This window comes from Corvus moneduloides, chromosome 5 (genome assembly GCF_009650955.1).
Source record: "Corvus moneduloides isolate bCorMon1 chromosome 5, bCorMon1.pri, whole genome shotgun sequence".
NCBI lineage: Eukaryota > Metazoa > Chordata > Aves > Passeriformes > Corvidae > Corvus > Corvus moneduloides.
The window spans coordinates 48,986,954-49,003,678 of record NC_045480.1 but is presented as its reverse complement, the minus strand read 5'-3'; the positions used below and the strand labels follow the sequence as shown (position 1 = coordinate 49,003,678).

Below are 16,725 nucleotides of genomic sequence, written 5' to 3'. Positions count from 1 at the left end.
GGAAAGGGAAATACCAAGCAAGATCCCAGCAGTTCAACAAAGAAGGAAAGAAGAGTCACAGGGGACTGACAGCCACCACTACAGCATACAGGTATATGTGTCTATGTGGCAAACTCCAAAACCCACTTGTTCACCACTCAGACTTCTACAGTTCCTGGGAGGAGAAGTACAGAAGAAAGGAAGAGGAAAGCCAGAATTCTGATGGGAGAAATCCCAAAGGCATTAATAGGATGAAACAAAATTGAAGTCCAAGACACATCCAAACCTACACTTTGAAATTTACAAGGAGGTTGGCACCAGGGTTCTCCTGCAAATCAGCCCCCTTGACAAGAAATACCAAAGATAACTGGAAGTCTCTTCACTTGCTTCCACTACAGATGACTACTAACAGAAGTGCCACACGTCACATTTTGTACAGATATTTGATTCTTATTTCCTGTTTAGTTTGCATTTTTATTGCCCAGGCCACATGGCGATTATGTAGACATAATATGCACATGCACATGCACATATAAGTGCACATCAATATTTATATGCATATGTGCCTACATATACAAATAGAGTTTCTCCAAAAACCCTACATTCCAAGCTCATGATTATCCAACTCCTCTCCTACCAGAAGTGACACTGTTATCACTGCAGACAAATTGTTACAGACTATGGTACTGTTTTACATGCTTTTTAAAGGGCTGCCCTATTCATAGAAACTACAGTCAGCTGAAAACTTGAAAAGCACTTTCCAGAACAGTTACAAAGAAATAAAACATGTCTCAAAAAGAGCCATAAGCGTCTGGCAAACTTTTTTTTTGTAGTTTAGTGAAAGCAGGAAAGATGAACTCAGGTCCACTCACAGCAACATTAGAGCAGTTTGCCCCAAGCACCATTTCCCTCTCTGTTCCCGAGCCTGTATGACACAACATACCAGCCACACCCATGAGCCCACAGAACCTGCTCCTTTTCCTCCAGGCTTCCAGTTCTTTCAGTACTGAGGCTAGGTCCTACTCCACTAATGTGCAACTATTTCATATTTTATTTTATCCCATTCCTCAATATATAGCAGTTTGCAAATCCAGTTCTGAAGAGAGAATTATTCCTTTCTAATAAGTCTTCCTGTGGAATTGATCTCTACACTAATTGCATGCAGAAGCATTAATTAGCTCTCCAACAATCTCATGAGGCCAATTAGACCATTTCCATTTAAAATAGGCAGGAACACCACAGATCAAAAAGGTTTCATTCATTTAGGGTGCCCGGTATGCAACAGGTGGTTCTGGTTTTTTAGGGTACTCAGCACTTCTTACGCTCAAAACACAATTTTCATGGACTTTACAGACTACCAGCATCAGACCTACAAGTTATCTAAATTCCCACACATCTTAAGAATTTGCTACTGCAACTTAAAACAATGTTTCACTAGAGCTTTTGTACATATTTTCCTAAGTTTCTGCAAAGGCAAACTACACTGTAGTATGAGCTATTACTACATCTAAACATTGTGCTAAGCAGTAGGCCAAAATCTTGATTCTCACAGAATCTGTAAACAAATGTAAGTTGTGTTTTGATACACTAATAAAAAGAAAAAAACACCTCTGACAAAGTGACATTCTGAACTCAGCATACAGACACAGTCAGCCAAGCTAGAGCCTTCATTCTCTGCAGCTAACAAAGCTTTTTATTATTTGCTTTGTTTAAGTAGCATAAAAATAGACAACTTTTGCTATGTGAGAAATTCCCAGGAAACAGTGCAATTCAAGTTCATCTCCTGTAAAAAATTATAAAACATATTCTGAAAGGCATTTCATATTTATTTTATATTATTTACTATTATAGAATATCACTACAAATATAATTAATCAGAATAGCACATCCTGTCAATGAGTTCCTAATTATCTAAATGCTAGTGAAAGTCAGTGGAATACAATTTTTAAATACATAAATGAATAAAAGCATCTACCTTTCCTGACTTAAGTGGACAACCTACAATACTACTAATAAACCTAACTGCTAGGAATGCCTTTGAAAATTTACCCAAAAACATGTATTCTTAAACCACCTACATTTCACTGCAAAAGCTACACCGCCACTAAAGTCTGACCTATGTTAACCTTCACCAACAGGATGCAGAAGTTTCTGTCTGTTTAATTTTCTACAGGCAAATGATAGTCCTGCAGTTTATTTCACTCCTCCAAATGGTACAGTCTTCTACAACTTCAGCTGAACCCAGTTTGAAACTGAGCAGAGAAACTTTCCACTTCCCGTTTCCACACTGCACCAGGATAACTTCTCAATCCTCAGTGTTTCACCATTTTAACCATAACAGGAGACTTACAGAAAAAAAAAACTTTTAAGAGCCTTTAGCCTTGGTAGGTGATAATCTGTGAAGCTTGGGGAACAAAAGTTTCCTTCCTCCTAGGACAAGCTATCGACTTTTGCTCTTCCTTTGTGTGCACTTCCAGATCACTGAGTCCATGTAAAGTTTGTGCCACCCAGAAGGCTCCCCAGACCTGGAGTCTTGGCATTTAAGAGTGCGAACAGCACATGCCATCCTAACCCTCCAAAGAAGGACAAAACAGGGCACATGCAGGAAGCTGCCTTAATTCTATATTAAGCATGGAGGACCAGGGATATAAGGCTATCACTTGATTTAGATGTGCCACACTGAGGTACAGACAGCAAACGACACATGGCTGTTGGGGAAAAAACACGTTTTTCTACTATGCAAGTTTGAACACTTCTCTAGAATCAAATAAAAAGTGTTTTCACCTCAGGGTAGTTACTTTTAGCAAACACTGAGTTTCAACTTCCATCCTAGTTTTTCCAGGCTACATGTTTTTGTGGGGACTTCTACCGTAAAAACAGAAGGAAGATGAAGACTGCAGCTGATTGGTTGGGCCATTTCATTTCCCAAATCCACATATTTTTGTGGGATACCTGTTTGGGAAAAATACTAATTTACTCTACAGGCTTGAGATGAAGCATTTTAATGCATTTCTTAATTAGATATTTGACTTCTCATTCATTTTCTTGGCAGTATGTTTGAAAGTGTCACAGTTTGAGCATCTAACCTGGCCTCAATTCAGATTTAGAAGCCCGTGGGAAAATCCTGTATTCATTTAATCAAACACAGAGGAATAGTGTTGGGAAACACAGGAAAAAAGACTCTGTACATATTCCCTGCTGACATTGCTCTAGCTCCCACATATTGACCTGGAACTGTTTCAAGAAGACATCCCTGTCAATGCTTGTTACACAATTAAACCCTTAGAGCTGCTGAATGGAGTGATCAGAATTTCACATATATTTATTGGCTGTTCACCTCAGCCATATGTGATACCTGTTGCAGAAGAGCTCATATTTTATCATGTTAGAGGCCTCTTTTAAAAAGGTACTATCATACACCATAAAAATATGCCCACTATAGAAACATACTAGGGAAGACAATTTCTTAAGCCGTGGAAGTTTTCATTTTGACAATATGAGTAATCTCTGTATTGTTTTGGACAGGTACATGGACAGTAATTCCAGGTGCACTAATGATCGTGTTCACACGCTACCGTACCACCCAGAAGTACAAATTTGACCTTAAACAGACATGAGCACAGAACTGCATGTATGTGGGAATAACCAGGCCTGGCAATTTTCAGTTTATGTTGGCTGCAGAGGACTTGAAGATATCTAATGCCAAAGGAATCTTGAGAACCATCCTTGAGAACCAGCCATTGCAATTGTGGCCACACAATCTAAACCAGCCCTCTGGATGTAACAAGTGAAAAATAAAGGATTCAGAAGAGGTTCTCTTTCAGGTATGGAAGGAACAAATGAAAAGTGTTTTCTCAGCAAAACTGTGCTTAACAGCTCTACATCAACTGTTTATTGACTAGTAACTCTTTGCAGAGCTAGCGAAGTACTGATCACAGCAGCCTGTCTCCATTGCACTGCAGGTCTTAAGTCTCCCCTTCCAAGGACTGAAATAGTGAACGACAACGAGCAGTGTATGTGCAGCTTACAACGGCCAGTAAGCAAAAGAAATGACTATGCTGAATCATCTTAATTTCCACCAAGAAAAATCTGCTACTGCGGAATTCAGCAACTACAGAAGGACTTTCCTCTCACTCCCTCTTGCTCATCCAGCTTTGCTAAATCCCTCTAATGATTCTAGGGCTTCATCATGAAAACCCTGTTCATTAGTTCAAATTCTCAGTTCTGCGAGTGGCAGTCAGAGAAAAACCAAGAAGCAAATTTTTGAGACTTTGCTGTTGAGAAAATGAGTAAAGGCTCTATAAGTCAAGATAAACTTTCACCACTTACATGCCTTTTGAATTCAACCTATTTGGGATCCAGAATGCTGGTTCAGAAATAGGAGGCTGTGAACCATTTTGTCAAGCATTTTAATTCTAGCTCTTTAGGAAAGCCAAGCCCTGAATCAAAGGATATACTGTAATTTTTCCATGAACTCAGTGCCTCATTATATGATGTGTAAAAGAAGTCTGGTGTTTAGTTATGCTTTCTTTTTAAAGTGGATGAAAATAACATGGAGTCTACCCTTCCCAAGAATTCCACTCTGGGCCAATAAAACACTGTATCTATTTCTGATAGATCATGGTTTCACAAGAATGCTGAAAAATGAACAAAATAGCAGACACAGAGAGTTGAAATTATCATTCTGACTCAGTTAACGGTAAGTGATGGCAATGAAAACACCACTCTCATAAGAGCATCTAATTCAACTATTTGGGTACCCAAATTCTCTATATAAGAACTTCATTCAACATCACTTTTGACTGCACAAGCTACAGAAGAGTTTCCATGTTTCAGATGGAGAACACCCTCTAAATTCAGTATTTACCATTTTTAAATGCACTTTTTTTGACAAATGACCTGATTTCATTATTTCAACTTATTTGGTTCTATGTTTTCTTTTCCCTTCTATCAATATTAAGTACAAATTCACCTGCTGGCATTTGAGAATCACTCAGCAATCACAACCCACCACTCTGCAGTGCAGATTCACATCTTCTGCGGTGCCTTCAGAGAGAACAAAATAGCAGTATGTGATCAGCTCAAAATTAAAAAACACCAAAAAGTTTAGATAAGAAATTTTGTAGTGAACTACCCAGCGGCCTCTCTACTTCACAAAAATGTCATGTTTCATTGCAAATTCAACCTCACTAACAGTGCAAAGTTCCTCCTGGTTTTTTGAAACAGCCAAAGACTGTTGACTTCAGTAATTACTTCTCCAGTCATCAGTGATTCAGCCGATTCAACTCAGCACGCCACAACACTGGTTTGTACTTTCCTGCTGTTTCCTAAATGCATAACAATTCTAACAAAACCTTTGCAAGAAGTTTGTATTTGCTTATAAAAGATAAAACATCCAACCTCTTCCCCAACATCACTTGGCTACCAGTTGACACTACCATTCTCTCAGTCAGCACCACTATAATCTGTTCCAGTGAGGGTTGATTTACTGGTTTCTAAACTCTAGGATACACTGCTGAGAAATCCTGCTGAGTAAATACCCCATTGCGTACACTTTTCACATAAGGAGCTATGGCAGCTGCTGCATACACGCTGGCTCCTTCTTGGAGATCACATCCCAATCCTCTGCTGGGTAGTGTCATGCCAGTTTCCTTCCAGAGAGCCATCTTCTTGTGAGCTAATAGCAGAGCCTACCTGCTGGGCTGCTACAAGACAGAAATGTTTCTCATCTGAAAAGCAGAAACAGGACGTACCAGCTTCCTGAATTTTCACTGCTGAAAAGCACTTAGAAAAGTATTTCATATATTTCTATCCAATTTCTCCAAAACTTTATATGAGTAATATTCCTCACAGGCTTTAGTTATCTTCAGTATTCTATTCAGTGTTTGTAAAATCTAAAGAGATGGGATGCCTCAGGAATTATGGCTGGTCAGGCACTAGAAGATGAAACTGTATCTTCTCTGATGGATTGATCTTAAACACAAATACATATTCAGTGGGTAATTTGGACAAAAGGCCATGACACTCAACAGCATCTTGATAAGGGATGCCATACAAAGAAAGAATGAACATCATCTTTTATACAAATTTTTATTTATTTATTTTAATTTTCACGGAAAACGATGCACGTGTCACTATTTTATTGCCTTTTAATTTACATATGTCATTAAAATAAATCAAACCATAGGAATTCAAAATAGACCACTGTGTTTAGAATATTCAGTATGTAAGTAAAATAAATGCCTCACTTATAGCACAAAACTTTGTGGCATACACTGAAGGTTCATCTATGTTATGCAAAGAATGGGATTTGCCAACAGTAATTTACAGAGTACCAGTCAGGGATCAATGGAACAAAGAATGCCTGCTGAATCACAGCTGTGGACTCACCTTTGGTGATTCTAAAGACTCAGCTAGACTAGCTCAGCCCTGATCTAGTGCCAGTAACAACCCAGGCTGGAACAGAAACTGGACTAGATGACCTCCAGAGACCCCTTCCAGAGGATATTTCTATGATTCTCTGATTTCATGGTACTGTGCAAGGTTACCAGATTCTTAACGAATGATTTTATGAAAAAAATGTGTCATGGTAACAAAAATCTCATAGTCAAAACTGTCCTTTAACTCCAAAAATTGTATAATGACAACAGCAATATATTATAAAATCAACATTAACACTGACATATTAAAATTGGCCCAAAATAAATGCAACAGGAGATATAGAAGGCATCCAGTTGAAAGAGGATCACTTCTCCCAAGTTGGATAACCGACTTCTGCCTTATCAAGAAATCATATTAAACCCTTTCTTCTGACAACATGTTGCCTAAAGCCTGATGAAGCAAGTCTACAACTCTGTAAGCTTTTACGTCCTTTTAAAAATTTTTGTTGTAGTTTTGCCCAGCTATTAATACTACTATTTTTAAGGCAAATAGAATTTTGTTTGCACGCTCATTTCAAACTTTTAGTGCAATCTCACAACTGATCAAAGGTTTAAAGTGAAGGCAGTCAGCTCGTTAGAAAAATGCTATACTGCCAGAAGAGCAAGGGTTGGGCACAAGAAATCAGATTCAAGAAATGAAGCCAAAAACCATTCTTTTACTTACATTCTTGTACATATTTCTCTGTGACGTTTTTGATTTCAAGCTGAGGACATTACCAAAATCTGACAGTAGTTTTAGACAGTGTTTATTAAATAAACACTGTCTCTCAATTCCTTCAGGGATGCAAAGGGATGCAACTGTTGCACGGTTCACCTGGTGGCTTGATGCAAGGATGGGCATCCGTGTTTTCGGGGCGTTTTGCCTGCACATTACTCCGGCCACATACCCTGTATAACCGAGGGACCGCGGGGATCCATGCCATCCCCGCTGCGGCTCCTGGACACCGGGAAAGATGGAACAAGGCGGGTCTTGGAGGCGTTAAGGGAGGCCGCGAGCGGGACGAGGCGCGGCAGGAGGCGCGCTGTTCTTGTCACGGCTGGGAGCCGCGTCCTGCGTGCCTCTGCCGGCCCGCAGACCTGCGGGTACCGCTGCCGGTGCCGCCGCCAGCCACTGCGGGCCCGCAGACCCGCCCGGCACCCGGCGGGCGGCAAACGGGGCGCCGCTACCCGCCCGGCCCCGCGGACACGCGCGCCCACAGACACACAGACACGCACAGACACAGGGACGGACGCACACAAACACACACACAGACACTTACTTGATGTCCTCCCAGACGGCGGGGCCGTAGTTGCGGATGACGAGCAGCTCCAGGGCGTGATTGACGAAGCCGTACTGCGGGGCAGAGCGAGGCGACGGCACGGTCAGGCAGCGGGCGGCAGGGAGCCCCTTCCCCCCGGCCGCAGCATCGCACCCCACCCTTCCCATCACCCCGGCGGGAAGCGACCCCACCGAAACATCACCCCATCTCCCCCCGAAACGCAGGGCTGGGGCCCGGCTTCCCGCTTCCCAAGTGGATTCAGCCTCCTCCGTCCCACCACGGGCCCGATGCCGGGCACGGCGGGCGCCCCGGCGGAGCTCACCATGGTGCCGCCACCGCCACCGCCGCCGCCGCCGCCGCCGCCGCCAGCAGAGGATGGGCCCAGCCGCCTCACCACCTCCCCCGGCCGCCGCCGCCCCGAGTGGCACCCGCCGGCAGCCAATGGCGAGGGCGCTCGCTGCCCGGGGGGCCAATGGCGGGCGCGGCCGCCGCGCTCTCCTCCAATCAGAGGCGGGGGCAGGACTGCGAGGGGCCGAGGGCCGCGCGGGGGCGGGCGGGGGCTGCGGCCCGGCGCCGGCCGGGGCTGAGGGGCGGCCGCTGCCCGTGCCCGGCGCGGAGCCGGGCATCGAGCCCGGTGTCAGGCCCGTTCCTGCACGTACCCATCCTGCAAGCAGTGCTTGGGTGTAGGGCAACGCGTGCTCGCCCTGGTGCCACTTCCCTCTGCATTCGCAAGAATGCTTCAGTTGGTCCTTGTGCTGATGCAACCACTTAACTTTTAGGAAGACAAATGTCCCCAAAAAAGGGAAGAATCTGAGCGACGAAGTGATCGCAGGCATTTCTGCTCCTGTGCATTCATTTCTCAAAGGCCAGTGGAGTTAAAAGCATAATAATGGGTGCTTTCATTAATGGGGGTTTTCGTGTGGTTTTGAGTCCCTGTCAGGTGTCAGTGAGAATAAACACTGCGATGTATCAGTAACCTACTGAATATGGACTCTTAGAGGGTTCTCTAAGTAGGGCATGACCCTTACAACAGGACGTTTTGAGCAGAGGCAATATGCCAAGGCCAGTTTGGAAATAACACACTCTATCATATGTTATCATATACAAGGAATAAAAAACTACAATACAGCACTTGAAAAACCCATATAGTTTAAAGCCCTTTGTACAATCGAAAGACCTGGCCCCAGCATATGAAGTAAAAACTCTAAGGAGAGTAGCGATTTTTTTTTACTTGTTTAAGAAGAAACAAAATATATTAGAGAGATTATTCGTTTATCTAGGAGGATAAGGGTACTTCGTGGACTACTAGTGTAAGTAGCTTTTGGGCAGAAATCTTGTTACATTAAGCCATAAACACTAATCAATCCAGATGGATTCTAAATGTAGGTAAAATTACAGAATTCAGATCTTAGTAAGATAGTGCAAAATAAGTATAAAATTTGAACTGTTCACATAGTTCTTGAAAAAAAAAAAATGAAGCATTGATGTTGGAAATTCCATGTAAATAAGTTAAAAAATGGCAGCCTGTAAAATCTTTTGAAATTTCAACTACTGCCTGGTGAACTTTTGAATCTGTGTTAAGATCTTTCAAAAATTCTAGTAGCTGAGGACACAAGTGGATAGGCATTAGAAATTTGGCAAAGTCATCTCAGTAGGCATTCCAAAAACAGCAGAGGGAAACCCTGCTTTCAGGTAGTGTAGGCAGAATAATCAATTCTATTTAGCACAGTCCAAATCTACTGGGAAAACAGATTTTAGATTTTGTAAAAGGATGACTGAGAACAAAAGCTTCAATATAACCAGTTAGAATCAGACAAGTAAGATGTTAATTTTGAAGAGAGGAAAGAAAATAGTTAAAGAAATTAACCAAACTACTCCAAACTACTGAATATATATGTTTAGAAAACCAAACAAAAACTGAAGAGATGCAAATCTCTAAAAATCTCTTCAATTTTCAGGAAACTGGCAATAGAAATAATGTAATAAATCATACTGTTGGAACCAGACCAAAGGTTATGCTTTCCCACAGCTAAATAGGGGTTGTCACCAATTATCTAAGATTTGAACATGTCAGGTCACTATCTACTTTTCCTGTTTGGTAGGAAGTAAAGTTTGGGAAAATGGGAAAATGCATCCTACTATACAAATGTTGTAATTACATCTCTGTGTGCCTACTGCTGGTAGTGAATCTACACTACAAGAAGACCTAAGACAACATCTGGGACTTTTGCCCTCCGGTGTTGCTGCAGTCTTCTCCTTCACGCACTTATAAAACTGTTTTGAGGATACAAATATCAAGGAACTCCTGGCAGCACATCCCAGGCAGGAAACAAGTTGACTATATTAAGAATAGGTGTAAAAAATTATTCCCATTCTTCACAGGTTTCAAGGGAATCCACTTGCTCTGTCTGTATATGGGGTAAGCCCTCATGCTCATCAAGTATTCGAGAGATTACATGAAGTTATTTTTGGTTATGGTTTTCAGAAGGTAGATTATCCTGGTGATTTTGTATATCTGAATGACACTTTTTCAAAAGTGCTGATATCTACAAGGGTCAAAATTGCCTTAGACAGATATGAAATTGCCTTTCTTCTGATTTGGTTCAGGCTTGGTAGGTTGTGTTTGCAGGGTGTTCTTGTGATTAACCCATTATAATACAAATATAAGGTGAGATTTGTAAAATCACCTAGCCAAGGTGAGATTTGTAAAATGTGAAGTGAAAGCATCATGGGCAGAGTAAAAGCAGGCACTGATTGATTTAGTTTTCTAAAATAGGGGTCTCCTTTTAAAAGTTTGGAAGATGCTGAATTAAAGAATTCAACCCAGTGATTTCCTGAGAAGGACAAACCTCCGTTCCAGATACCTGCTCAATCAAGATTCAAGGCCCAGCCATGTCAGTATCAGGACTGCTAGGGCACATGCATTATGCACATCACACAAACATTTGGATTGTATCTGATGCACTTCCATAAAGCCTGCAGCTTATTTCACCACAGCACAAAATCATATTCCCATTTGGGGACCCTCATGCACTAGGTATATGCTGTACACGGTTAAGTGGTGTTTTATTTTAACATTCTTCCTGATTTGAGATGCTGACTTCATCTGGCAATTTTTGGTGAGATTCACGAAAGCAAGAAGTAGCATAGGATCCTTTTATGTTGTGTGAAAGAGCAGTTGCTGAGACAGTAGGTTTGGGAAAACTGCTAGCTGTCCAAGAACATCTACATTCAGCTTAATATGGTTTGTGTTAATACACAAGCACTATAAAACAAAGGAAGTATTTTAATAAGTTGCATTTTTTTACTTTGGAGCCTGCTTTTACAGTTTGTTACTGAAATCCTGAATAAAAAAGCTGCCTTATATGGTATTTCTGGATTTCACTTACTGAAGATGGAGTTACTTTACTGACATTGGACTGAATTGCAGGTATTTTCTTGTTATGGTCTGAGACGTGACATTTGGAATTTTCATAATAATACTTCTCAGATGCAGAAACATCCTCTTAAGTTCATTTCAGCAAGATTCATTATTTCTATTATTTCTACTATACCACTCTACACTGTTCTACTATACCATTATATGAATTTTTCAGTACTGGTATTGACAAGCTATGATGAAACACCCCTCAATATGTCCATGGTGTTCTGTAATGCAGTAGCACGTGTACATCTGCAATCAGTGGAAATCAGTTCATTTTCACATGCTTGTAGTCCAAAGCTCCTGGGAATGCCTTTGTCCTTGATATTTCTTTGGCAGGTTTTGTTTGGGCTGAAAAATCTGAAGAGCGGAAATGTATCTATGTCTGAATCCACCCCTTTTCACACCCTTGGGAGGCTACTGCATGTATTCTCTTGATTATTTCCCACTACGTGCTGCTATGTGTGCAAGAAATGCATTTGCTGTAGTGGCACAAAAATTTGTCATTTCATGCTCAAAAAATGAGAAGCAAGTTTAGCACAGATCTTCAAAGGCCATCTTCTAATGGGGTTGCAAAGCCATGTGCTCATTTCCATTTTTATTAGGAAACCACTGGCTTGACTTTGCTTTCAGCATCAAAAATCTGCTGAAGCAGATGAGACACACAACTTTATAAGGTTGTTTACTTCGTTTCAGATTCTTTCACAGTTTATTATTTCTTTGACTGGCTTTCCAGCTTCATGTTCCACCCTAACTGCATATTTAACATTCAGATCCTACTGCTTGTGCTCAGGAGAGTATGTATCTTTAAACTGTTGCATCTCAACGTAGCAAAGGTTCCAGAATCATTGATTATCTTTCCTCTTTTATTTGTGTTTCAGTATCAGAGCAATGCTCAGTAACATAAGACAGTGACTTTTACTCTCCCTCCATGCTCTGCAAAAAAGGACTGCTAATGAACACATGCAAATGAGATTGGAAAACTTAAAAAAAAAAACCAAAAAACAAACAAAACCAACAAACCTTAATCTGATTATTTTCTTCCTATGCAGTTGTGAGCAGTCACACCACCAGAGGTGGTTTTAGAAGTCTCAAAAGACTGTTGTGGCACACACCTTGCAGACTTTAGAAGCAGAAAAGCAAGTCCTAGCTCTCACTTCAGAGAGTGAAATTTGGTTCCTGCCAAGCTCACTTATAAACTGGAGTAGAGCTTTGAAAGCAACTCAGTACCTTGTACACTCTATGGCAAACAGCCACAAAAGTCATTGCTGTTGCAGGAAGCAAATCTCCCACTGCTTTTGCAGAACAATGAGCAGGCATTAAAAAAATGGTAGCAGCTAGAGTGGAGCTAGGCTGTAGGATGGGTGGGGTTTCCAAAAGCGTCCTCTTGCCAGGATTCAAGAGCAATTCCCTTAATTCTGGTGGCTTTAAGTTGGAAATACTGATTTTGCCCGCTGTACTATTAATTGCAGCTGTTTCTGAAAAGATTGCAAAAGAAAATGATGGGAGAAATAAACTGGGTTCGGGGGAGGTCTGAATTCTGCCTTCACAAGATTTCCCAGGAAGAAGTAGCTCTGTCCCAAGGGTTCAATTATATGTGCGCTTCACTGTTCTGTCAGATTCTGTGACTCCCTTTGCTCTGCTTTTGCACAGTAGTTCAGAGAGAAAGAAAGCATTAGCTCCACACTAATTACACTTCCTCTGACACCAGCAATGTAAATTTTTTCCAACATCTCCCTGAAATTATATCAGGTCATGCCTGAATGAAATAAAATTAGTTGAATTCTTTTGGTATAGCTTTCACTTTAGCTATGTCACTGTTAAGATTCAAAGGACCCAGTTTTTATTTCAAGGGCCACTTAACTTCTTTGGCAAAGAAACTGCAGCGTGATAAAAATGTATCTTCCATCACAAAGCGTAAGTGTGAACAGAAATCAGCCAGGCAGAATCATCATGAACTATTAAAATAAAATTTCACATGTAACAAAACTGTTTCTGGACATAGTACTAAGGAATTTTTATATAAGTAGCATTGCATAGTCTCTGAAAATTCCCACATTATACTACAGAAGGCATCAACTTAAAAACAACTCTATTATTTTCTTCCAAAGTGTCCCAGTATTGCATCAGTGAAATTGCCTTCCTTCTGTTTATCTCCACAATTCCTTTTTTTCAATTTAAGTAAAAAGATTAGTTAAAAAGTGAAAAGACTATTTTAGATCTAAGTAAAAAGATCAATTAAAATAACTGTCCCTTATTAAATACATGTTTATTCAGCAAAAAAAAATTTAAACAGATGAACAGCTTCAGTGAGACCTAAATACTTAAATTACGCTTAAAGCTAAGTGGAATTATGGGGGCTTTTGTCAAACAGGTCTGAACACAAGTACATTTTAAAGCACTTTCTTCAATCATTGTCTTAAATATGTGACTAAATCTTATTTACTTCACTGAGACTCAAGCATGTTGCTTTCTGTGTACACTTAATCACCTTATCAGAATTCTTCCCCAAAGGTTGACACCACTAAGGAAGGTATCAAGAACTGCCATGATGAACAGCCTATGTAATGACAGATTCATACAGAATTTGGCTTTGAGCATGGCCATCATCCAGTCCAGCAACAGTTGTCTTCTAGGGATAAAAGGAAATTCCCTCCTAAGCATGTCTTCCATTCAGTAGATTCGAGAAAGAAATGCTTTTTATTGACAAGCCTATTTAACAGGGATGGAGAGATTAATGCTGACCTCAATCATTACTGGTTTAATAACATAAGCCTACTGAATGGTCAGTTTTCAAATACTGCCACATTGTTATATCAAGGAGCACCCACATGGCACTGCTAGTAACATCTGGGTATTTATCTCAACAGAATAGAATTTTCTAACCAATATTGGAAACATCAGTCTCCAAGATTCACATAGTTCTTGTTTCCTTGAAACACTGCAGTCTAAAGTGTTCCAAATACATGTGCTTGTATGTGTGTATATATATATGGTGTGTGGAAGACGTGTTTATATATAATACACTTTCTGGTTCCATTTTTGTGCCACAGAACTATTTCTAAGCATCCTCAATGGATATAGAGACCTCACGAAGGATTCAATGTTTCAAGTTTTGTTCAAATGATCCTTACAGGAAATCTGAATTGAAAAATGGTTTTAAAATGTTCTTAATTCTATATTCTTATAGGGACTTTTCTCAAGACTTTGATGGTACATATATGAGTTTATACCAAATACTAGTAGGACAAAATGGTATATTGAGCTTCAGAACATACCAGTCAAGATCAGAAAATGAAAGAAATAGCACCTTAGTCTAATGTAATTGTTCCCTGTAAATATTAAGATTAAAAATCTGATTTAGTGGCAAGTGGTTTGAAGAGACTTTAATGGCTTGATATGCCAGACCCCAAGAGCTGAAGAGGTCAGAATAATAACTAATAATACTTGATACTACTGGGAGTAGTAGTATGTGTGTAAGCTGTGCAGTTCTCCAGCCTGCAGCTGGGATCAAACTAGAGCACAGAGGAATTTCTGGGCAGATGGATCTGCTAGTCAGCGAGGCGGAATCCTGAACTCAGAACTCTTAGCTAACTCTATTCTGCCAGCTCCAGAGGCAAAGCCTTTAGAATTCTCCACTCATATTCCATTATCCACAACAGAAAAGCTTGTTCTGTAGTAGTATTAATCTTTGTAAATGTGTTCATATGTGAATCTTTGTAGATGTGTTTGAAAGCATTTCTGTTCACCTGAAGATTCCCCTGGCAACTTTAGAGTGAGCATGCGATGGGCATTTCCATAACACATCACACCCACATTTCATCCTCAAATAAGGATCAGAGCTTTAAGCTGGTGTGCTTCCATTTCATACAGTCTGACTGGGATTTCATTTCTAAGCAAACATTCCAAAGCATATTTTATTACAGTTCTGTTAAAACATTTCAAATTTAAATGACAACAAAAAGAAAACATTTATTGCTGTAATACATAATAACAAGTGGATATTATTATTTTTAAGTATTTTAAAAACCCTTAGAACTAAAATAGTTTGATGATTACAGAGATATTAGTATGTGATTATACAGTGTTTTAATCTATATTCATTTTATACACAACGTTCATGAAACAGTAAGCAGCAACTCTGCTATGCATGTGTATCAGCTACAATCAGCAGCCTGATCCAGAAAATGCTGAGCACCCTCATATTTTGACCAGTCAATGTGAGAAGATGGTCAGCAGCTTCTAGGATGAGGCCCAAATGATGCACTGGAAGGAGTATGTGATGGCAATGACAATATTTTAATGGACATTTTCTTATGGAATCTCTAAGAAAATTTTTATAGTCATTGATAAGCACCAGCTCACAACACTGCATCACTTGCACATTACATTTCCTGACAAACTGCATATACAATACCTCTAGAATTCTCAGTATAGAGAGAACTGTAGCACTTACAAATTACCACAGGGAAAATACAGTTTATAGTAGCATTTCCAACAGTGACATTGCAACATTACTTTAGCGACTATGTTCCTTATGCAAAGGAAAAATAAAAAGTAGTCAGTGACATACTTCCTGAAATTTTAATACTGGCTTTCAGGTGTTAACAATCTAAAGTGCTTTCATGTTTCATACAGTTTTAAAAATTTTCAATTTATACAAAAAAAAATTCCAAATATTTATAAATTTATTCTATACATTTGTGAATGAACAATTTAGTCTATTCCTGTTTCCTCACCGAAAAAATTTGCATTGCCATCTCCCAAATCTCGCTTTTGAAACCAAGTCTGTGAGTTTGTTCCTTGAATATAAGCATCCAGAAAATAGCAAATTCCAGGGATATCACTGGGAAAATTTGGTGGAAGCTCCTCTCTTGAGCGTGGTGTGAACACAAAACCTGGGTATTCCTTTAACAACCTAGAACAAAAATGAATCACCTTGATTAAAAATGAATCAGTCACTAATAAGTGCAGATATTCAATAATTCTTCATGAATGCCAGGGAGACTCCAATTCAATTTTTATAGTTATTTACTGAAAATATAAAAAATAATGTTTACTTGGTAACCTTGATCACCTATAAACTTATGCATCAGTGCAAATAGCAGTATCGCCTCTTCTTTTGTCTTGTCAATGTTTTGCAAGTAGGTGCTATGTTTGTTGTAAATATTTTCAAAAATTATTTAGTGCTGAAAGCTGGCTCATATCTGCACATCAAATGCACCATAATTAATGCTTCAAAGAATGGAATACTGTCAACCTTATTAATTAAACTATTCAGACCCTCTTACCAATTCTAATATTACTTCCTTTTTCACAGATTGAAACAGAGAGTGCTAATTTGTAGGGATAAATATTGATAACTTGTATCTAAGCTTTCAAACAATTACTGCAATATACAGGAGTTGTGCAAGGTACCATAATGTTATCAATGTGTCTTTAGAATTGGTGAATGAATCAAAACTTAAAAAACACCAAAAAGGAGGTTAACACCTCATTCACTCAGAAAAAAAAAGAAACTCCACAACAACAACAGTTGATCTGTTAATCAAATTGCCTATTTTCTAGGGGTATCATTCAAAATGATTTTCCATATGAATGGAATGGAAAAACAGTCAGTGTTGGC

The 16,725-nt window shown here is 39.7% G+C and overlaps 2 protein-coding genes across 4 annotated transcripts in view; both read right to left on the bottom strand.

Annotated features, from left to right (window-relative positions):
* GUCY1B1 (guanylate cyclase 1 soluble subunit beta 1) overlaps positions 1-8,094 on the bottom strand; it is a 42,517-nt gene extending 34,423 nt beyond the window's left edge. The window contains exons 1-2 of one of the 2 annotated variants that reach the window (XM_032108843.1): positions 8,001-8,094; positions 7,679-7,752 (exon numbers count right to left, since the gene is read on the bottom strand). In XM_032108843.1, coding sequence (XP_031964734.1) covers positions 7,679-7,752; positions 8,001-8,003 — 77 coding nt within the window. In that variant the 5' untranslated portion in view covers positions 8,004-8,094. Of the gene's footprint in view, positions 1-4,951; positions 5,026-7,678; positions 7,753-8,000 lie in introns of those variants that run through there. The other variant, XM_032108844.1, reaches the window with a different exon arrangement.
* A 5,255-nt stretch (positions 8,095-13,349) lies between these two features.
* The window catches only part of GUCY1A1 (guanylate cyclase 1 soluble subunit alpha 1), a 37,645-nt gene continuing 34,269 nt past the window's right edge, over positions 13,350-16,725 (bottom strand). Inside the window, exon 9 of one of the 2 annotated variants that reach the window (XM_032109301.1) lies at positions 13,350-16,017. In XM_032109301.1, coding sequence (XP_031965192.1) covers positions 15,816-16,017 — 202 coding nt within the window. In that variant the 3' untranslated portion in view covers positions 13,350-15,815. The remainder of the gene's footprint in view (positions 16,018-16,725) is intronic. The other variant, XM_032109302.1, reaches the window with a different exon arrangement.